The sequence below is a fragment of the Heterocephalus glaber genome, unplaced genomic scaffold, assembly GCF_053883595.1.
Source record: "Heterocephalus glaber isolate CG9 unplaced genomic scaffold, H.glaber_assembly_v1.0 deba00001761, whole genome shotgun sequence".
NCBI lineage: Eukaryota > Metazoa > Chordata > Mammalia > Rodentia > Bathyergidae > Heterocephalus > Heterocephalus glaber.
The window spans coordinates 2,642,450-2,663,604 of NW_028258458.1; the positions used below are offsets into that span (position 1 = coordinate 2,642,450).

Below are 21,155 nucleotides of genomic sequence, written 5' to 3' on the forward strand. Positions count from 1 at the left end.
AACAGGACCCTTCTCACTGAGCTACCTTCTCAGCCCTTTTTGACTTTTATTTTGAGACAGCCTCTCACTAAGTTGGTAAGTCTCCCAGCCCGGGCTGGAATTTGCTATCCTCCTGCCTCAGGGTCCCAGAAGGCTGGGATAACAGGCGTGGGCCACGGCACTGGGCTATTGTGTGGGCTCACACAAGTGAGGAGGGTGTGGTGGGCCAGCGGGCTGACCCAAAGCAGCCGTCTCCCCAGGGTCGCTTCTGTTGGCTACACCTCAGGTTGCACACGGCAGGCGCTCAGTGCGCGGTGATGGGGGAAGCCCTGCCCACGTTTCCTGTCTGCGGACCCCCCAGCCCCACAGTGTCCTCTCCACCCGGGGGGCGCGGCCTGGAGCGCAGAGCAGCGCCGTCTGTTTACCTTGCGGCGGGCTGGGCAGGGCCAGGCGGCCGGGATAAATAGGCGCCACTGCCCGGGCGCAGAAGCTGCAGCGCCCCGGTCCTGCGTACCCGCCATGGCCCACGCCGCCGCCTGTGTCCTGCTGCTCACGCTAGGCGCCCTGGGAGCGGCGGGCCAGGCCCAGGTCCCGCTCGGTAAGAGGCAGGGGACCCTGGGGAGGCCGGGGCGAGGGTGGGATGGGAACCCCATGGACACCGACTCTGCTGCACCCGGGCCCACAGGAGGAGACCTGGGCCCCCAGATGCTTCGAGAGCTGCAGGACACGAACGCGGCGCTTCGGGAAGTGCGGGAGCTGCTCAGGCAGCAGGTGTGGGGTCTGGGGGGCAGGAGCTCGGGCGGAGAGGGGTCAAGGGGAGAGGCTGCTGGGGGAGGGGAGGGCGCCCCGGGAAGGAAGCGGGACGGCGGGAACCCGGGGTCCCACGTGCGAGGGTCGCGGGGCCCGGTAGGGCCGGGCGGGGACAGGGACGCTGACCCGCCTCCTGCAGGTCAAGGAGATGACGCTCCTGAAGAACACGGTGATGGAGTGCGACGCGTGCGGTGAGCGGAGCGCGGCTGCGACAGCAGCGACGGCCCCGACGGGGCAGGCGGGGGGAGGGAAGGGGGAGCCCCGGACGCAGGGAGAGGGTGTGAGATGGAGAGGCGGACAAGGAGGCAGACGGAGGCGCTGGGAAGGGAGCGCAGAGGGACTGCGGAGGTGGCGGAGACCGAGACCCGCGGGCTGGGCGCTCGGACCTCGCCCCGCCCCTCCACGCCTGCTTAACGGAGGCGTGCCCCACCTCCCCCCAACCCCGCAGCCAGGACGTGGTCCCGCCCCTGGGCGTGGTCACGACCCTGCTCCGCCTCGTAGGGATGCAGCCCGCGCGCACGCGGGGCCTGACCGTGCGGCCTCTGTCCCTGTGCGCGCCCGGCTCCTGCTTCCCCGGCGTGGTCTGCACCGAGACGGCGAGCGGCGCGCGCTGCGGGCCCTGCCCCGAGGGCTTCAGAGGGAACGGCTCGCACTGCACCGACGTTAATGAGGTGCGCGGGCTCCGGCTGCACCGCCCCCCCCCCCGCCTTCTCCCCAACAACCTCCTGCCATCTCGACGACCCCCGCCTCCCCTGGGGGTCCCCCCACCGCCGGGGTGGCGCCCACCCAGACCACCTGCGTCACCATCCGAGATGCCTGCCCTGCCGCGCGCCCCCATCGCCAGTGACGCCCACTCCCAAGACTCGTCAAGACCCCTCTCAATGCCCGGGACCGCCCGCCCCAACCGGCATTCCCCGGCCGGCCGAGGCCCACCCGCCTCCGCGGCCCCGCCGCCGCCTGGCGCTCTCTCCGGGGCGCCCGCTCCCTCCCTCGGCGGGGAATGCCCGCCCCCCAAACTCCGCGCCCCACCCCTGAAGGAACAGCCCCTCCCGGGGCGCCCTCTCCCTGCACCCCCAAGCCCGGTTGCCTCCTTCCCACGTGGCACTACTCGAGGGCTGAGTGAGGCTCTGGAGCTCTCCAAATCCCAGAAACACAGAGGGGGGTTCTCGGAGTGCAGCCGCAGGCGCTCTGACCCCAGGCCCTCTCCTCAGTGCGACGCCCACCCTTGCTTCCCCGGAGTCGGCTGCGTCAACACCAGCCCCGGGTTCCGCTGCGAGCCCTGCCCGGCAGGGTTCAGGGGCCCTGCGCACGAGGGCGTGGGCCTGGCCTTCGCCAAGGCCAGCAAGCAGGTGAGGGGCGCTGGGGCAGCATTGCAGAGGTGGGCAGTGGGGGGATCTTGTTCCTGCTTCGCCCCAGTGGGAGGGTTGGGGACCGGAAGGGTCCTTGGCGCTAGGGTCGATCAGGGCTGGGGGCAGGATGGGGGAGACCCCCGTGCAGGAGGCGTGGACCGGGTGGGAGGTGGGCGTGTGGCCCCTGTGCCCCCTCCTCTAGGTCTGCACGGACATTGACGAGTGCCAGAGCGGGCAGCACAACTGCGTCCCCAACTCCGTGTGCATCAACACCCGGGTAAGGTGGGAAGGGGTGCGGGGTCTCGGAGAGGGCTCTCGGCCCGCAGCGCGCTGACCGCCGCCGCTGGGCGCAGGGCTCCTTCCAGTGTGGCCCGTGCCAGCCGGGCTTTGTGGGCGACCAGGCGTCCGGCTGCCAGCGGCGCGCGCAGCGCTCCTGCCCTGACGGGACGCCCAGCCCGTGCCACGAGAAGGCGCACTGCGTCCTGGAGCGCGACGGCTCTCGGACCTGTGTGGTGAGTGCAGGCATGGGGGTGGGCGGCGGGAGGGGGCGAGGGCGCGGCCACCTCGGGCACCCACTGACCCTCTCCGCAGTGCGCCGTCGGCTGGGCCGGCAACGGGGTCCTCTGCGGCCGAGACACCGACCTGGACGGCTTCCCGGACGAGAAGCTGCGCTGCCCCGAGCTCCAGTGCCGAAAGGTGGGCAGGGTGGGGTGGGGGCGTGGCTTGGCCGGGAGGGCGAGGCTTGATAGCGTAGACTGGGCGTGGCTTGGTAGAGCGTGAGCGGCGTTGCCGCGCCCTTATGCCGCCCTGTCCCCTCCCACTCCCAGGACAACTGCGTTACAGTGCCCAACTCAGGGCAGGAGGACGTGGACCGCGATGGCATTGGAGATGCCTGCGACCCAGATGCAGATGCGGACGGGGTCCCCAACGAGGAGGTGAGGCTGTGGGCGGGTTCTAGGCGAGCAGGGGCGTGGCTGGTGGGAGCCTCCCGTGGGAGCCAGGGGTTCCCTGGACAGGAGGCCGGACCCCCAGAGGACCGGGTCTGCGAAGTGACCTCTTCCCCTAACCAGCCCTGTTCCCCAGGACAACTGCCCCTTGGTGCGCAACCCAGACCAGCGCAATACAGACAAGGACAAGTGGGGTGATGCCTGTGACAACTGCCGGTCCCAGAAGAACGACGACCAGAAGGACACAGACAGAGATGACCGGGGTGACGCCTGTGACGACGACATGGACGGCGACCGTGAGTGCGGCTAGGGTGGGGCTTAGCCGGTCTGGAAGCCCAACGGATGAGCTTACCAGGGCTTCTGGGTCGTGGGCCAGGCCGAGCACAGAAACATGCAAGCTGGTTCCTGCCCGGAGGGCCCGGGCCTTCTGAAGGAGGGGGAGTGGCCCCTATGTCAAAGGCGACAGGCCAGCAACGCGCCACTTTTACCCACAGAGGCTCAGGAGGGTGTCGCCGGGTACCCAGTTTGGCTACACAGGGAGAGAGGCTACCCATTAAATCCCCTAGAGGCTGGGGTGTCCCCTCAGGCCTGGTCCAGCTCCGATCTCGGGGGCCTGTCTCCTTCCCCTGGCTCCTGCAGGGATCCGCAACACGGTCGATAACTGCCCCAGGGTTCCCAACTCAGACCAGAGGGACAGTGATGGTGATGGTGTAGGAGACACCTGTGACAACTGTCCCCAGAAGGACAACCCCGACCAGGTGAGAGTCTGGCTGAGCCCCGACCCTGGCGGAGCCCCGGCAGGGTTACGGGGACCCCATCCCAGTGTGGAGCACCCCCGCCCCACGGCCTCGTAGTCCAAGACACCTGGGGGCTCCTTGGGGTCAGGAGGACCTTGCTGTGGAGCTAGGGTGGGTGGGTGGTGTCCTCTGAGCCCCTCTGCCCTGATCTGACTGTGGTCCCCGATCCTGCCCCCACCCCAGCGGGATGTGGACCATGACTTCGTGGGAGATGCTTGTGACAGCGAGCAGGACCAGTAAGAAGGGCCCAGGGCGGGCTTCTGGGCAGCCCTGGTGAGCCCTTCTGGGTACCTCATTGTCGTTCTGTCCCCCACCCACTCCAGAGATGGGGATGGGCACCAGGACTCTCGGGACAACTGCCCCACGGTGCCCAACAGTGCCCAGGCGGACTCAGACCATGATGGCCAGGGCGATGCCTGCGATGACGATGATGACAACGACGGAGTCCCTGACCGTCGGGACAACTGCCGCGTGGTGCCCAACAGAGGCCAGGAGGACACGGACAGTAGGACAAGGGCAGGGCATGTGGCAGGGAGGGCAGGGCCGGTGCCAGCCGTGGGTAGGCAGTGTCTGGGCGAGCCTGCAGTGCAGGTGTGGGTGAGTCAGAGTCGGTGGGCGTGGTGCTGCGGTGGGGGGGGGGTACGGGCAGACTGTCTCGCGCGGGTGTGGGTGGTCAAGGCTGGTGGGCGTGGCATGTGCAGGACGGGTGGATATGTGACCGAGGTGGGGTCTAGATCTGACCCCACTGGGGACATTGCCTCATCTCCTCCCAGGGGACGGTGTGGGTGACAAGTGCCAGGGTGACTTCGATGCTGACAAGGTGGTAGACCAGATTGACGTGTGTCCGGAGAACGCCGAGGTCACTCTCACCGACTTCCGGGCCTTCCAGACTGTCGTGCTGGACCCCGAGGGTGACGCGCAGATTGACCCCAACTGGGTGGTGCTCAATCAGGTAGAGGCCAGGCCCGGGTGGGGGGTTGGGGCAGCACAGGACCCCCATAGGGGCCTAAGCTGGGGACAGAAACAGTAGGGCCTTGGCAGACCGGAAGCCCTCCTTCCTTGTCCTTGTCAGGGAATGGAAATCGTGCAGACAATGAACAGTGATCCCGGTCTGGCTGTGGGTGAGCTCAGGGGGCGGGGCTGTAGAGGGGGAAGGCGGGGCCTTGGGAAGGGTGGGGTGGAGTCTGGGCTCCATAGGTGGTGGACTTTGGGGGCGTGGTCAACCGCAGGTGGGTGTGGCTGGCTCTGTGGGTGGGGTCTGAGTAAGGGGGCGGGGACGTCAGAGGGCAGGAGCCAGACCGTCACTCTCCCCTGTAGGCTACACGGCCTTCCACGGCGTGGATTTCGAGGGCACGTTCCACGTGAACACTGCCACGGATGATGACTACGCAGGCTTCATCTTTGGCTACCAGGACAGCTCGAGCTTCTACGTGGTCATGTGGAAGCAGATGGAGCAGACGTACTGGCAGGCCAATCCCTTCCGGGCTGTGGCCGAGCCTGGCATCCAGCTCAAGGTCCCACCTGCGACCTGCAAAGGCTTTAGAGGCTCCTGTCCCTGTCCCCAGCGTGGCCGTCCTGACCTCAAAGCTCTGTCTCCCCTGGGGGGCCGGCTCCAATTTCCCCATTCCTCCCCAAGCCTTCAAATACCCCAAAGGCCCCAAGCTTCCTTTGGGTCCCTAAAGCTTCTCACAGAGCCCTAAGTTTGAGGCCCTGGGGCCTCAAATCCTCGTCCTGCAGACTCCCAGTCTCCCCGGCCTGCCGACCTGTCCACAGACCCAGACTCTTTGGCCCCACCAAGGCCTCTTGTGGGTCTCCCCGTCCCATCCCAGGGCCCCACAGGGTTCTGGGGCTCTGGCACCCCATGAGGTTTCTGACCCCTTTCCCTGCACAACGGCAGGCTGTGAAGTCCTCCACGGGCCCCGGGGAGCAGCTGCGGAATGCACTGTGGCATACGGGGGACACGGCATCACAGGTGCGGCTGCTGTGGAAGGACCCGCGCAACGTGGGCTGGAAGGACAAGACGTCCTACCGCTGGTTTCTGCAGCACCGGCCTCAAGTGGGCTACATCAGGTGGGGCTGGGGACACGGGTGGGGGGTCCCTGCTGTACCCCAGTGCCAGGGGAAAAGGGGATTTCTGAGCCTGTATCTGTCAAACAAATGCTTTGAAGCAGGATGTCAGTGCACACCTGTGATCCCAGCAGTCCGGGAGGCTGAGGCAAGAGGATACCAAGTGGGAGCGCAGCCTGGGCGACTTAGTGAGACCCTGTCTAGAAGGAGGGGCTGGGGATGGAGCTGAATGTGGCAGCCTGGGGTTCAATCCCAGCACCAAAAATCAAACAAAAACAAAAGCCTGTCTGGCCCTGGGCATGACTGTGTGCTGAGGACGACCCGGCACCCGCTGGGCCTTCGACTAGAATGTGATCCCCATTCCACACTGCTAGGGTGCCTAGGTGCACTGCTTAGCACCTACTGTATGCAGGGTCCTTGGCATCCATTCTTGCAGGTCAGGGCTCCCCTGTTCTGATCCCACCTGACCGGGCCCCAGAGGAAGGGAGCGGGGAGGAGGGTCCCCGCTTCCTGGCTGCCTGCTGAAGCTGAGAGGGACAGGCTGGGTGCAGGACCCTGCCTCAGTGTCCCCCCACCACAGGGTGCGGTTCTATGAGGGCCCAGAGCTAGTGGCTGACAGCAATGTGGTCCTGGACACAACCATGAGGGGCGGCCGCCTGGGAGTCTTCTGCTTCTCGCAGGAGAACATAATCTGGGCCAATCTGCGCTACCGCTGCAACGGTAAGCAGGGTACCCAGGCGGCGTGGGGACGTCCCCCGGCACCACGCGGACCCTGTCATCCACCACCCTCTCTCCTGCAGACACCATCCCTGAGGACTACGAGGCCCAGCGGCTGCAGCAGGCCTAGGCACCGGGTGCAGACCTGCGGTGGCCTGGGGGGCACAGGGCGGGTTCGGCAGGCAATAAAGTGCACGTGTGGGGACACCGCTGTGGTCTGCTGCAAGGAGACAGTGTGTGCGTTGCCCGGGACCATCCGCCCTGCCTGGGGACGCTGCCACTGCTCACTCACTCTCCTCCCCAGCCTGGGCCCTGCCAATGCCCACTGCAGCATCCGCCCCAGGACTCTGGGCCTATCTGCTGCCACTGCTGGTGTAAAGATCCCTCCCCGGCTCTGCGGCCTATGTCTGTGCCTGCCTGTGGCCACTAGGGAACAACCTCGCCCTGCCTGTAGCTGGGACTCGAGGGAGGAAGGAAGGGGAAGAGGCAGAGACGAAAACATTGGATTTTTATTACATTTCATTACAAAGGCTGCAAAGGTACAAAGACAAAAGCGTCCACGCAGAGGACAGGGCAGGGGCAGCGGAGAGTGCCCTGAGCTGCCCGCTGCCGGTCTGCTGGAGCTCGAGGCACCGCAGCGGTGCATGCATGCTGAGGACACAGCCAGTGGTGCAGGGGCCCTCAGGGCAGGGCCCGGCAGACGTGCAGTTTGCATATATCCTGGCCACCCAGCTGCCTGGTGGCTTCCTGGGGCATGGTGGGGCCTGTGTTCCCGCTCTGGGCCTGCTGCAAGGCCCAGCTACGTCCCCATGCTCCCTGCGGGCACTGCGGCAGGCCCAGCGTGGGCTGCCTCAACCTCAGAACCCCACAAGCCAGGGACAGACCCCCTCATCAGTGCTGGCGCAGGGAGACAGAGGTCTGGAGCGAGCAGCACCCGAAGGGCCTCCTGCCTCCACCCTGCCCAGGAGACACCTGGTGCCCTGAGACCCTCAGGTCTAGAAACCACAGGAGGGATCTGAGGCTCAGGTCCTGCTGCCCTTGGGAGTACCCCAGCATCCAACCCCATTTCCTAGCCCTGGAGGGGAGTGGTGTCTGAGAGCGACACTGATGCAAGCCCCTGCCTGGCCAGGACCCCTGGAGGCCACACAGAAGCTGAGGATGTGGTTGGCTCAGGCCTCAGTGACAGGGAAGGCCAAGTCATATGGCAGGAGACCCCTGCAGGAAGTAGGGGTCCAGGGCCAAGGCTCTCAGATGTCCTGGAGTCCCACCTACAGGAATGCCAGACCCAGCCCCAGGCACCTGGGTACCACTGACTGGGAACCCCACAGCCTCTGGCCAGCAGTCCCCTGAGGACCAGTGAGGGTGCAGGGGCCCCATCCCGCCAGGGCTCCCCACACCCAGCCTGTACCCAGGCTGCAGGGAGCCTGGGTCAGGGCAGGACTTTGGAAGGAAACAGCCTGAGCTCACAGAGGTCAGGAGGACAAAGGGGGGCCCCAGAGTCCCCCTAGAGACCAGCCACAACACAGGGTGGCTGCCCCACTGGCCCCCATGGCCCTCTGGCCTGCTCCTGTCTCCTGTGACAGGGCCACAGTGAACTTCTTCAAGCGACCCTGTACGCTTGACACCCCAGCCCCAGCAGGAAGACTGAGCCGTCCTGACCCAGTGACACACGGTGACATGGGGAGGCCCTCCGCGCTAAGCGCCTTCAGGGCGGGCCACACGCACTGTTAGACCCCACCCCATGGCACCCCAAACCCAGGAGATGGTGGCACTGGAGAGGGGGATATCAGAGGCAGCGCTCAAGGGAGCACAAATCCTCATCAGGACAGAGTGGGGCTGTCCCCAAACTCTAGTCTCAGCTGATGAGCCTCATGGGGGAACAAACTCACCACCCTCGGGAACTGGAGGACAGAAGGTAAACTGAGGCAGGTGGGGCCGTATCATTCTTGGGCAGCCCATCTTGGTTAGGTCCCACGGAAGAGGTCTGTGCAGCCAGGGCAGGGCACACCGGAGGGGCGGGGTGCGGCCTGGCCGGGCCTTGGACCCTGTCCCAAGCAAGCGAGGAGGACAGCGACAGCGACCGGCAGTGGGTCTATGTACACTGCGCTGTGGGACCCGGCCACCCGTGCTGGGAGCGCTTCCGAAATCACAGCATTTTCACATCACAAAGGGCTGATTCCCTTAGGCCGTCCCATTTCCAAAAGTCCTGGCAATTCAGGAGCAAGCAATGGAGAAATGATATTGAGGGGTCAGAAAAAACACCACACACACCTGCCCGCCCCTGCAGGCCCAGGAGGAGGGGAGGCCCTCCAGGGCTGGGCTGCCTGGGATGCGCAGAGGGTGATGTTCCCTCGCCTGCCTGCCTGCCTGCCTGCACCGAGAACCTGGAAAACAGAGGGTGGTGGTTGGACAGATGGGAAGCGGGGCCGGCAAGGGTCCCTTGGGGGTCCCCCACCCATGCCTTGTTTGGAAACCGCATCCAGGTGGGTTGCATGTCATTTTATTAAGGCCATTTTTAAAAAGTTCTACATACAAGTCTAATGGTAATCAAACCCTATATACAAGTGGTTTTTCTTAAATAAAAAAGTTCCCACTCTGCCCCCAGCTTAACCTACAGCGAGAGACTGGCCTGTGGCCTGGGCAGGTGAGGGCACTGGGGCTGTGTCCCCAGGACTCAGGGTGACAAGGCCGCAGCGCAGTGGCCAAGGAGGAGCAGCCTTCACCCAGGTAGGTGTTGCAGAGGCGCCAGGGGAGGGAGACTGTGCTGGGATCACGTGCGGCAGGGTGCCAGACCCTGGCCGAGGCGCGGCTTCCACAACACAAACACCAAGCAGGAGGCCAGCCTGGCAGGCGGCCACCAGAGCCTCGAGGACCAACTTGGGTGGAAAACCAGGGCTCCTCGCCCCGAGCGGGCGGCGGAAAACCTTGCCACGCCTGCTGTGCCCTCTGTCATCCCGGCCTCCAGAGGGCCCTCCAAGTACCTGGTGACCTGTTGCTGACACAGTCCGGTCTCGGTGTCCACGCCTCATCCTGGCGCAGAGGCAGAGGGGTGGCCTGGGGACAGCTGCCCGGCAGAAGGGACGGGGCTGGGAGCTGAGCAGCCGGTGCAGAGAGATAGTGCCAGCCCTGCCCTGGCTCTGGGGGGCCACATGAGGGACAGCCTGACCTTGGGGCTCGCTCTTTCTGCCAGACCTGACACCCCAGTGCAGAGGCCCTGGGTGCTGCTGGTGGTGGAAGGGGCTTTAAGGTGCCCAATCCGGGGCCTGGTGGGCACCCGGGGGCGGGGGGGCCTGAGGGGCATTCAATAAAAGCCAAGGCTCCCCCCGGAAGTCACCGCGTGGCCTTGTTAAAGGAGGACCTGGGCTCCCAAGAGCTTCTAGAAGTCCCTGCCTGTCCCCACCAGCCTGGAAGGAAGCAGCTCTTTCTTCTTTAAGGGAATTTGGGAGCGAAACTAAAAAGGCCTGGGGTGCGGCTGGGGCTCGGGTGAGGGTGGCTCTGCACCCACATTTCCAGTTAGCTTCAAAGATAGGCAGTGGGGGATCTCAGGAGGAGAAAAACATGCTCTCAGGCAGGCGTGGGCTGGAAGGGTTCAGCTACTTGTCTACAACCAAAACATAAATACAGACCTTAGAACAAAAACCTACCGGGAAGATTCCCGCCAAACCCCGCCCACCCCTGGGCATGGGCGGAGCCAGCCCTGCCTCTGCGTGCTGCGGGCCCAGCTAGGCTGCTCCGAGGAAAGTGGCCCGGAAAACCTGGCTGGGGTGCGGTGGAGACGGGCGGGCGGGGGCACCGCTGGGCAGGGCACGACCGTCTACACTCCACGCTCTGCCACGGAAGGACTCAGCCATCGATAGTGTTTATTTCACTCCGCGCCCGCCCCTGCTCCCCATGCTCTCCTGAGAGGTACCTGGCCAAGGCTGGGGACAGGCGGCGCGAGGGTGTGGGGACCAGGGACCAAGGAAGGCAGTGAGAGCTGAACAACAGTCGGAAAATGCACCTCCGCCCGCCCACGGACGCCCCCACCCCAGCCTGCCCGGCCCCCACGCTGGGAGCAACACGGTCCGCATCTTACAGGGGACACCAGGGGTCGAGCACAGGGGCTGTCCCAGCCTGGCCCGGGCACTGGGCAGCGGCAGGAGGTGGACAACGGGGGCTGGTGGGGGCGCTCGGCGGCATTGCAAGCTCAGAATCACAAGCTCGGCCGTTGGCGAGGGACAGATGCGCCGTCCCCAGCTCTGGGAGATGCCGGTGGTGGTGATGGCAGGGTGCCAGGCGTGGCCACTCACAGCCGATCCATCCGGAAGGTGTCCTCGGTGGCTGGGTCAGCCAGGACCATGTCAGGGTCGTTGAGCATGTGCAGTCCATCGAGGGTCAGGGGGTCGATCTTGAGTTCGTCCAAGGGGAACTGGTTGTCGGGGTCGAAGCCGACGTCGCCGACCCCAGCCAGGGTGCTGGTCAGTTCTTTGGAGAGGCTCGGGGGCGACTCTCCTGTCACTGGGTGGGGCACAAAAGTGCACTCAGCCTGGGCGGCCCCAGCTCAGGTGTGCTCACCCAGGGGGTCTTCTCCTTCAGGAGGGTGGCCATGCCCGGGGACAGCCTGCTGTCATCACTGGGGGGGCAGAGGCCAAGGATGCTGCTCACACCTCAGTGGCCGCACCGGGTGTCCGCAGCACCGAGGGGCTGAATACTGTGTGAGCCAGCTAGTGGGGACTCAGGTTCCTGCAAAGCAGGTGGGGCCGAGTGTGGGTGCCCTAGAGGACCCAGCAAGCAGCTTCCCCGACTGAGGCCCTGCTTCTAGCCTGGCCCCTTCTGTACCGTTGGGCCTCTGTCTCTAGGTCTGGGAACGGGTCCGAGAGTCCCTGATTTTCTCAGCTTTGCCTGGCATTTCCAGCCTGTGGTGTCTCTGGCCGCCTGCACCCTCACAGCAGGGTGAGCTGTATGTCTCTGAGGGCCCCTCTTCCCTGGAGACACCCTCGGGGACCACCGGGAGGATTGACCTCAACCCGCCAACAGCCCTGGCTTGTAAGGGGAAGATGGGTGCTGTGCTGGACAGGGACTGAGCAGGGACTTCTCCCCTCCCCTCGAGGACGAGGCTGGCCACTGCCCCAGGGCCGAGGTGCCTCACCTGTGAGGATGATGTTGGGGATGGCACTGTGCCCGGCGTAGCCCAGCTGCTGCGCGTCCTGCAGGCTCCCGGGGCTGCCCGCCAGCCCCATCATGGCTGCCTGTGAGTAGGTGAGCGTGGAGCCCGGGCTGTACAGGCCGCTGGGGCTGATGGCACTCTCCACCATGTTGAACTGCTCCAGCTGCAGACAGGGGCCAGGCAGTGAGCACCAGGCCCCGGGGGCTGCCACCCTGCCTGCCCACGGCTGGGCGCCCCTTCCTCTCGAGACTCCTAGGTGATGGATGACGGGCAAGCAGGCCCCGCGCCTGGATGCCAGGTCCCCGCCACCACACAAAGCCAGCACAGCCCCACAGGCCCGTGCACGCCATGCCGATGCGCCGACCCGACAGCCACTGCCTGCCCTTCGCACCCACACCCGCCCCTGCTCCCCGCTCTGGCCCCGTTCTGCCGCAGGCCCCCCAAGGGGGCCGTGCCCAGCCGCCACCAGGGCCTTGTCCTCTGCAGCCCGAGGACAGGACAGGGACCACGGGGCCAAGCAGAGCGCCGAGCAGGGTGCCTTGGGTGCAGGAGGCCTGGGCCCGGCGAGCATCTGCTGTGGGCACCAGCCAGCAGCCCGGGCACCCGCTCACCTGGTGGGACAGAGCATTGGCCTGCCTGGCCGCCATCTGCTGCTCATAGTACGCATCCCCAAACACGCTGCCCAGGGTGGAAGAGTGCTGTGAACAGAAGAGAGGCCTGCTGTGGCCCAGCCCAAGGCTGGCGGGGCAGGGACCCTGCTGGAAGATGCCTGGACACCACAGGATGATGTCCACACCTACCTCAGGGCCCTGGGGTGCGCCCCAGTCCTAGATGACTCCTGCTTCCCACCAGCTGCTCCTGGGAGCCTCTGCACCCCGTCACTCCCTAACGCACTGTCCCCTTCCCCGCCCCTTGAGCCCGAGTGTGGGGGACTCCGCTTCTACCCTAGGGAAGGCGGGCCCAGGCCCGAGGTATCAGGCAGCCCCACAGGAAGAACTGGGGGTGTGACTGAGACAGAAAACCTCCACAGGGGCTGGGGATTTAACTCAGTGGTTCTGGCCCCTGCTGCACAAGCCCAAGGACCTCAGTTCAATCCTCGGCACCAAACCCCCCCCCAAAAAACCTCCACGGGATATCCAGGATGGGGTTTGCACTGGTGACCCCAGATGGGCCCCCAGGGAGAGGAGACGGCACAGGCCACACACGTGAGGACAGGATGGGCACAGAGCTGGCCAAAGCCAGGTGAGCACAAGACAGGGACAGGGAAGGCCCAGTTGGCAGACTATGGGGACTCCTAGCTGCATGGGGGTGGTACCTGGTGGGGCCTCAAGACACAGCCCAGCCAGGTGGGACAGGGAGGCCATAGGGGGTGCTAAACCTCAGCCACTCCAGCTGCTCCAGGTGACAGCAGGCCCAGGACCTCCTACACTCGAGCACCTGGCCTGAGCTTTGTCCTAGAAAGATACCCTGCGCCCAGGGCACCCAGAGCTTGAAGGCTGAGGCCCTGGTCCCAGAGAGAGGTGGGCTGCAAAGCCACCCACTGCCCTTGGGTTGGCAGGGCTGTGGGATGGTGGACGATCTGTTCAGACACCAAGAAAAAGTTAAAAGGGCTGGGGATTCTCGCAAGCCCAAGGTCCCGAGTTCAATTCCCGGTACAAAAAAAAAGAAAAAGTTAAAAAGGGGACTTGAAGGAGGAAAAAGCAAAATGGCAAAAAGTCATTTCCCTAAAATCCTGCTGCTCCAGGGCTGGGTACAGCTCTGTGGCAGAGTGCTTGCCTGACATGCACAAGGTCCTCGGTTCCACCCCAGCACCGCAAAATCAAAACAAGCAGCCCCCCAACCAGAGCCAGGGTGCCAGGTCCATAGGGAGGGGTGGCCCCATAGGAGACCGAACCCCATCATCCAAGGCTCAGCCTGGCTGGGATGGACAGGATTCCCAACTGAGGCTGGAGGCGGTGGCTGGGCCCAGGGTCAAATGGGTGCATCCTGGGAGTCCTTAGGCCAGCCAGGAACCCGGTCTGGCCTCCGCCCCCATGCCCCGTCTCCGGCTGACCCTGCCCTCACACCCACCTGAGTGCCTGCTTCCTGAGCCACAGGATGGACAGCAGACACAGACGGGTGCTTGACGGACAGCGACGCCCTCCGCCCACCGGGCAGCTAACCAGCCGCAATGGATCGCTCCCGCCGCAGAGGTGCCCATGGCCCTGCCCTGCCCTGTCCCGTCATGTCCTGTCCTGCCTGCCATGCAGGAGGGACTGTGCTCACCCAGGCGAGGGCTGCCCACGTCCCAGCTGGCGCCAATCCGGCCCCATGGCACCACACACAGAGGCTGGATGCGTCACTCTCAGCACTGGGTAGGCCTGGGTGTGCAGACCCCAGGGACCCTGGCTGCCCTGCCCACTCTGGGCTCCAGGTGGTGTGGGGTCCCAGGGACCCCTGAGAGCTGGAGACAGAGCCCGTGAGGCCCCTGGTTTTGCTGCCCCCGTCACCACAGAGCTGCTCAGATGAGCTTCCTGGGCAGATGGCCTGGGCTGAGGGACACACCTCCTGGGGAAGGCGGGGCCAGGGCCAGCGTGCCACTTTGGCTGGCACCTCAGCTGTGACCCAAAGCAAGGGGGGCCCACTCTCCTTTGGGAGCAGATGGGTCATCCCTGAGTCACCTACACCCACTGGCCTTGTCACCGATCTGAGAAGCCCTGCCACTCCCGGCTGGCAGCGCTTGGCAGAGATCACAAAGGCACAACAGGAAGGTAGGGAAGGAAACAGAGACCACAAAGGGGAGGCTAGAAGGCGAAGCTCCCCAGGAAGGGGTCTGAGATAAACCCTCCTCCACCTGAGGGGGGGGGGATGGGCAGAGCACAATGGGCGAGGCAGAGAGTGGGAGGGGCAGGGTGCAGGAAACCGAAGGGAGGCTGGAGCGCGCCCTTACTTGCGGGGAGCTCCCGGGAGAGAAGCCTTGATTGGAGACCGGCGAGGTGGGAGACTGGGTGGCGGGGGAGCCAGCACCAGTGCGGTACTGCTGCAGACCCGGCGCCTGGGAAGACAGACGCGTCAGCGGGGGGCCAGCCCCTGCTACTCCCCCACCTCCTGGGGTCTTGGGGTGTCTTGGATCCCAATGGGCCCCCAAAGGCACCCTTATCCAGAATGCCTGGATGCCAGTGCCAGGCCATAGGTGGCCAGAGAACCGGGCACCCTTGAGCTGTGTGAGCTTGAGCTTTGCTGGGGTCCTTTCCGCAAACAAGGGCTGTGAGGGCTCCATAGAGCTCTCAGAAGTGGGGACACCCACTGGCGACAGTCACCCAGACACACATGTAGACACCCACGAACCCATGCATGCATGTCCACACACCCACATGTACACACATCCGCACACCTACACTGCTGGGTGCACTCGCAGTTCCCATGGGTTCACACACCCCCTTGTGCACTCAGACATGCAATGCACGCATGCACACCCACACATCCACACGGGCAGCTGCAGCCTCCACCCGATCCCCTCCCTCGGTGCCTGGCGGACTGCAGCCCTCCTCACAGGGTGGACACCAGGGACAGTCATCCCTCGGCACTGCGGGCCCAGCTGAGACATCTGAGGGGCACCCAAGGCTGGAGCCCCAGGAGCAGCAGGGCTGGGCTAGGACCTGAACTCATGCCCTTAGCGAGCCTGGCCTGGCCCTGCTGAGTCCCCCCCTGCCAGCCCACAGCCATCTCCCTGTCCTCAGGGCCCTTTCTGAGCAGTCGAGGGCGGGGAGGTCAGGCAGGGTGTGGGTGACAGAGGGGCCAGCACGGTCACTGGGGACGACTGGCTCATGTCTCCTCAGGCCTGGCCACAGAATTCTCACTGGGGTGGGGTCCAGCAGAAAACAGGCGGTCACAGGGCCTATCCTTGGGAAGCTGCAGTCTCGGAGGACACGGAATCTGACTTTCCCTGGAGAGCGGTGCTGGTGCTGGAGCCCTGGCTGGGCCACGCTGTCTGCAGTGTCACCCACCTCCAGGCCAGGGCCCCTTCAGTCTGTCCCTGGGCACCAGCTGTGTCCTCCGGTCCGGGGACCCTGGGGTGGGCCAGATCGCTTGGGAACGTGGTCCCTGCTGCAGGACCAGGGCGGGGTCTGTTCTCTGCAGAGCCCATGGGGACGTGTACCCTAGGCTAAGGGGAGGCTTCCTGTGGCCCCAAACCCAGTGCTGAGCAGGGGTCCCATCTGTGAGCCCAGCACCACGCCACACAGGCCTCCCCCCTTCTTCACTTCCTTGTTCCCCTCAGCCCCCCACCTTCCAAAATTCTCTTCCCACCAAGCACAAAGGGACCCACTTGGGGTGCTCTGGGCGAGCTCCTCTGCCACGCCTTGGATTCCTCCTTTGCACACAGGATGACAATCTGATTGGCGCAGGCCTGGAACAGCACTGGCGTCCACCCTGACCCCAGCTTCCTCCTGCAGCCCTCAGGCTCCTCCTCAGGGAGCCCCCCAGCCAGGCCCTGCCACCCCATCCCAGGCTCACCGAGGCGATATCGATCCCCATCGACGGCTGGCCTGAGTTCTCTGGGGGAGACTGGGGGAGAGAGGACGGTACCGTGACCGAAAGTGGGGGCAGCTGTGGCCCCCGAGTCAGGCTAGCACTGGGCATCAGAGGGCCGCCAGGGGGGAGGCCGACGGGCACCTGCGGGGGCGGCTGCTGCTGGGACGCAGGTGGCGGCGGGGGTGGGGGCTGGGGCTTCGGTGGCGGCGGCTGCTGGGAGCCTGCCTGGGTGAAGAAGGCGTAGGGCAGCTGCTGCTCCAGCGACAGGGCATCCATGGCCACCGCCTGCGGAGGGAGAAGGCACCAGGTAGCACACGCTGCTCTGTGGACTGTGGGCAGGGCGGGGACAGGCACAGGACCACAGGGCACCCACAGTGCTCTGTGCTTGGCACATTTGGCAGCTAGGGTGGCCTGGTCAGGCACGGGGACGACCGTGCTCCAGGGCTCACCTGAAGAGTGTGGTGGGAACCGAGACATGGGTAGGGTCTCAGGGTGGGGCTCGGACCTTGTTGGAGGCAGGCAGGGAGAGCGAAACAGAGGGAAGTGGGTTCCAGTCTGTGCAGGAGCTCAGGGCTGGGGCCCCTGTGCGGAGGTGACAGTCGTGGGGCAGGGAGGGTCCCTCCCTCTGAGCGAGGCTGCTGTGTGGGGCGCCTCCAAGTAGCACAGGGCGGTTGTGAATCAAAAGGGGTCTCCAGCCGGGAATGGGGGTGCACGGCTGTCATCCCAGCCGCTCGGGAGGCTGAGGCAGGAGGATGACATATTCAAAACCAGCCTGGGTCACCGAGTGACACAGTGAGACCCCGTCTCAAACATGAAAAGGGCTGGGATGCATCTCAGGTGCACAGTGCCTGTCTAGCATGGGGGAGGCTCTTGGTTCTGATAAATCCATAAATAATTTTTAAAATGAAGTTTCCAGAAAGGAAAGAGGCAGGAAGCATGGGCAGATACAGCCCCAGGTGGGCGCCTTCCATATGTGGCTCCTGATCTTCCCAGGCCAAGAGAGATGTCAGCGTGAGGGTGCAGTGGGAACCAGGCCAGGGTCAGGCGGGATGGAGCAATTACTGTTGATGTTGTTGTAGGCAGACCCGCCTGGCCTCATGTTTAGGTTAAAACATAAAACAGCGCAAGTTCTCCCTTAGGGATTTTGACAGATAGGGGGTGTGGCGCTGCCCTGAGGTAGAGCTCTTGTCCAGCATGTGTGAGGGCCTGGGTCCCCTCCTGGACACTGGGAAAGAGAGATGGAGACAGAGAGAGAGGAAGAGGAAGGAGGGAGGGATGGAGGGAGGACGCGAGAAATTGCTCACAACGTCCAAACTCCCAAAACTCAAGAAGGGTTAGAAAACAGCAATAACCTTGAAAGTAAGGAGCCTGAATTGGTCATTAAAAACCTCCCCACAAAGACTATTTGATTTCACTGGTAAATTTTACCCAAGGTTTCAAAGAGAAACTGAAATGCTGCTCACACTTTTCCAAGCACCAGGAAAGATACCAATTCCTAACTCATTGTGTGAGGTAGGTGACCTGGTCCTAATGAGGGGACTCAAACTGCTATCATCAGAAATGAAGGTGGGAACTTTGCTACCAACTTCACTGGAAGGCAAGATCAATGGGGCAAATGCACATACACGATCCAAAAAAAAAAGGAAAAAATATAAAAACCGGGGTGGGGATTTAACTCAGTGGCACCATGCCTGCCTGGCAAGCTCAAGGTCCGGAGTTTGATTCCTGGTACAGGGCGGGGGGGGGGGATATACACATACATACATACGTACATACATACACACACACACTCACACACGCACACGCCATAAATCCCAGCACTTGGGAGGCTGAGGCAGGAAGAGTGCCATGAGTTTGAAGCCAGCCTGAACTACATAGCAAGCTCTTCTCAAAAAACAAACAAATAAATATAAATTTTTTTAAAAAACCTCTCTAAACATTTTATCTTGGGAAATTTCAACTACCACATCAAAAGCAGAAGTAACTTAATGAAAAACACTCTGCTGAACCGCGCCTTTGTGGGCCTGCCAGGGATGCCATCCAGTCCTGCACCTTCTATGTTTTGGAAGTTTGATGACGAAAAGTAGACACGTCAGGGATGTTCTCAGAACTCCGAGACCTGGCAGGCGCAGGCCTCCCATAGGCAGAGCTGCCACCTTCCCGCTGCCCACACCCTCGCACCTGTGTGATGGGTGACAGTGGGGACAATGAGGGAGACACCTGCTGGGCCTGCTGCTGCCTCACCTCTGTGCCCAGGGACAAGGGGCTGACGCCGGCCGGCCGGTGCTGCGGAGAGGAGCCTGGTGTGCTCATCCCTAGAAAGGAAGAAGGGAGGCAGAGGGGGCTGAGGAAAGGCCACCGTCACATGAGTGGCACCGCTGCGGAGACAGCCTTCCCCACAGCGGGGCAGTTGGCCCTCCAATGCCCCCCATGAGACAACTCTGGCTCCTGGTTCATTCTGTTCCTCCCCCACTGACCCCAGGATCCTCCAAGAGGGGCGTGCCCACTGGTCCAGCCAATGAGCACTTCTCATTTCTGGACATACAACTGGCATGTGACCAGGCTGGGCCAATGAGAGCCTGCCTCGGGACTTTGGCCAGAACTCCGGGAAGGGCTGACTGCAGAGTGTGGGACACCCCAAAGGAAGCCAGGAGTAGGACAGAGAGCTGTGGGGGAAAGGCAGCACCTGAGCCCCCATCCAGTCACACAGGCACTTCTGGCTTCGGGAAGGTACAAATCCCCTTTGTTGCTTAAGTGGGCTCGTGTCTCCCTTAGTGTCAGGAGAGTCCATCCTGCGAAGACGGGATTCCAGCAGCCTCAGGGCCACCCTGATCCTCTTCTGATGAACTCTGGTCCCTCCTTGCTCCTCTCAGCACCCCGATACCCCATATCCAGGGGCCCCTCCTGTGCCTTCTTCATTCTTCTCTCCCTGCCACCCACTGGCTCCTGCCCAGGCCCTGTGCTGCCCCTTCCTTCACCCTGAGCAATCTGCTCCCTGGACATGGGGTGGTGAGGGAGGCTGGTAAGATCAGGCACAGGGCCGCAGTTGGGGCCTGCTGGGGGACCTGGGGCACCATGCCAGCCAGGCAGCAGGCCCTCTTGATGACAGGGGGAGCCCTGGGGGCCCGGCGTGCCCCCCACCCGACCCTGAGCCTCCGCTTCATCAGTGACGGCAATGAGAGCACCACCCTGTGGGGTTCACTGGGAGGCCGGTGAGGTCACAAAGCAGCCTCTGAAGAGCGCTTGGCCCACAGTCAAGGCTGGGTGCAGCCTCCTGACTCACCCGGGAGATCCGGGCCCATCCTGCCGTGGGCACCGGACCAACCTTGTTCCGGCAGATGGCACGGCAGGGTTAGGAGCCTGCAGGAACACACCCAGCGTGCACCAAGGGGAGCGTGCGGGCAGCCGCCCATGCCCAGGGCAGCTGCCTGGTAGGGCCAGCCCCATCAGGCCTGCGCTTCCCCTTCGATGCCGCCTGGTGGCCAGGGGCAGGGCTGCTGTGTGAGGGACCCCAGCCAACAAGTGTTCCTGAAGCAGAGCCCAAGGGCTGGAGTCTGTGGGCCGTGGGCGTCAGAATCCGAGTCAAGGGGCAGCAAGAGGCCCCGCTCAGCGTGCACTCGGGGTCAGGGCCCTGGGCTGTGCTGTTCTAGGCGACAGGCATCGTGTGTAGGTGCCTGGTGGCAGGTCAGAAGCAAAAGCTGCGAGCTTGTGGGGGACAGGGGTAGGTGGGGCTGTGGCCAACTCGAGGGTGGCCCATCCTGAGGTCTGGGCACTGCCCTGAGGCTGCTGGGCCTCACTCTACCGTCTTCCCCCAGGTTCGGGGGATGGAACCCAGGGCCTCACACACGCTAGGTCAGTGCTCTACACTGAGCTGCACCCCCAGCCCTTTAAAAAAGTCCCCCTTCTCTCTTTTTTTCTTTTTGGTTTTTTTGAGACAGGGTCTACATAGTCCAGGCTGGCCTCAAACTTGTGGCAGTCCTCTTGCCTCAGCCTCCGGAGTGCTGGGATCAGAGGCGTGTGCCACCACGCCCAGCAAAAGTTCTCTATTTTTGAGACAGCCTGGCTTTAAACTTGGGACCTTCCTGCCTCAGCCTTCCCAGTAGCTGGGATTACAGGTGTGCACCCTGATGCCTGGCTCCCTTCTGATTCTTCAGGATTCTACACACACTTTCCTGGTTCTTAAATGTCTTCTTTGCACTTTTTTTTTGGTACCGGAGATAGAACTCGGGCCCTTGAGCTTTCCAGGTAGGCACTGTCTTAAATGTCTTTTTGTTTGTTTGTTTTTGGTACCGGGGATTGAACTCGGGACCTTGTGCTTGCAAGGCAGGCGGCAGAACCACTGAGCTAAATTCCTGGCCCTCTTAAATGTCAACTTGAAGTATCACACACAGGCTCATGCATATACACAAACATTCAGCGGCCACACGAAACCCCAGCAGCTGGCCTGGTCCTTGGCCTGCCAGTCTGCAGCATCCTCCTGGATAGAAGGATGCCGGGCTGGGGCAAGCTCCCAATCGCCACCCTGGGAGAGGCCAGTTGGGCCAGCAGGGCAGATGGGGGCACCTTACTGCTGAGCCCTGGATCACCTTCCGAGCAGGAGCGCAGCCAGCTGGCAGGGAAATCTGGGGCGGGTGGGCCAGGTGGCAGGGCCGCCCCAGGACACGCAAGCCCTGCCGGTAGGGCCGGCCGGCCTCAGACGCGTGCCAGGCAGGACACCGGGGCCTGCCCTGCTCCCCGCACTGGCGAGCAGCCAGGGACATGGCCAGGTGACACTCTCCAGGCCCCCTCCTCCTCCTGGGGTGGCAGGGGGCGGTGAGAGGGGCAGGAGCCC

General features: G+C 63.7%; 2 protein-coding genes across 13 annotated transcripts in view; one reads left to right on the plus strand and one right to left on the minus strand.

Annotated features, from left to right (window-relative positions):
• The first annotated feature begins 457 nt into the window (after window positions 1–457).
• Comp (cartilage oligomeric matrix protein) lies at window positions 458–7,069 on the plus strand. The gene is made up of 19 exons (XM_004873392.4): window positions 458–577; window positions 665–750; window positions 929–980; window positions 1,291–1,460; window positions 2,001–2,138; window positions 2,341–2,415; window positions 2,492–2,650; window positions 2,730–2,834; window positions 2,966–3,073; window positions 3,222–3,381; window positions 3,725–3,843; window positions 4,066–4,118; window positions 4,206–4,387; window positions 4,656–4,834; window positions 4,955–5,003; window positions 5,200–5,396; window positions 5,780–5,952; window positions 6,530–6,669; window positions 6,750–7,069. The coding sequence occupies exons 1-19, from the start codon at window positions 499–501 to the stop codon at window positions 6,794–6,796; spliced, it is 2,271 nt and encodes a 756-aa protein (XP_004873449.2). The 5' UTR covers window positions 458–498; the 3' UTR covers window positions 6,797–7,069.
• Window positions 7,070–7,157: 88 nt separating this feature from the next.
• Window positions 7,158–21,155, minus strand: part of Crtc1 (CREB regulated transcription coactivator 1) — a 56,694-nt gene continuing 42,696 nt past the window's right edge. For 4 of the 12 annotated variants that reach the window (XM_004873389.4, XM_004873391.4, XM_087201897.1 and 1 more), the window contains 6 exons: window positions 18,506–18,639; window positions 16,307–16,609; window positions 14,742–14,846; window positions 12,424–12,510; window positions 11,795–11,975; window positions 7,158–11,163 (listed from right to left, as the gene is read on the minus strand). In XM_004873389.4, the coding sequence (XP_004873446.2) occupies window positions 10,952–11,163; window positions 11,795–11,975; window positions 12,424–12,510; window positions 14,742–14,846; window positions 16,307–16,609; window positions 18,506–18,639 (1,022 nt within the window). In that variant the 3' untranslated portion in view covers window positions 7,158–10,951. Of the gene's footprint in view, window positions 11,164–11,794; window positions 11,976–12,423; window positions 12,511–14,741; window positions 14,847–16,118; window positions 16,200–16,306; window positions 16,610–18,505; window positions 18,640–21,155 lie in introns of all 12 variants that reach the window. The other 8 variants (XM_087201893.1, XM_013068722.3, XM_087201894.1 and 5 more) reach the window with 6 other exon arrangements.

Bases quoted from the DNA above. Each gene is read 5' to 3' on its own strand.
- Comp (XM_004873392.4), top strand. From the start codon at position 499: ATGGCCCACGCCGCCGCCTGTGTCCTGCTGCTCACGCTAGGCGCCCTG. The intron at 751-928 runs GTGTGGGGTCTG...CGCCTCCTGCAG, and splicing joins GGGAGCTGCTCAGGCAGCAG to GTCAAGGAGATGACGCTCCT. The intron at 2,651-2,729 runs GTGAGTGCAGGC...CCCTCTCCGCAG, and splicing joins ACGGCTCTCGGACCTGTGTG to TGCGCCGTCGGCTGGGCCGG.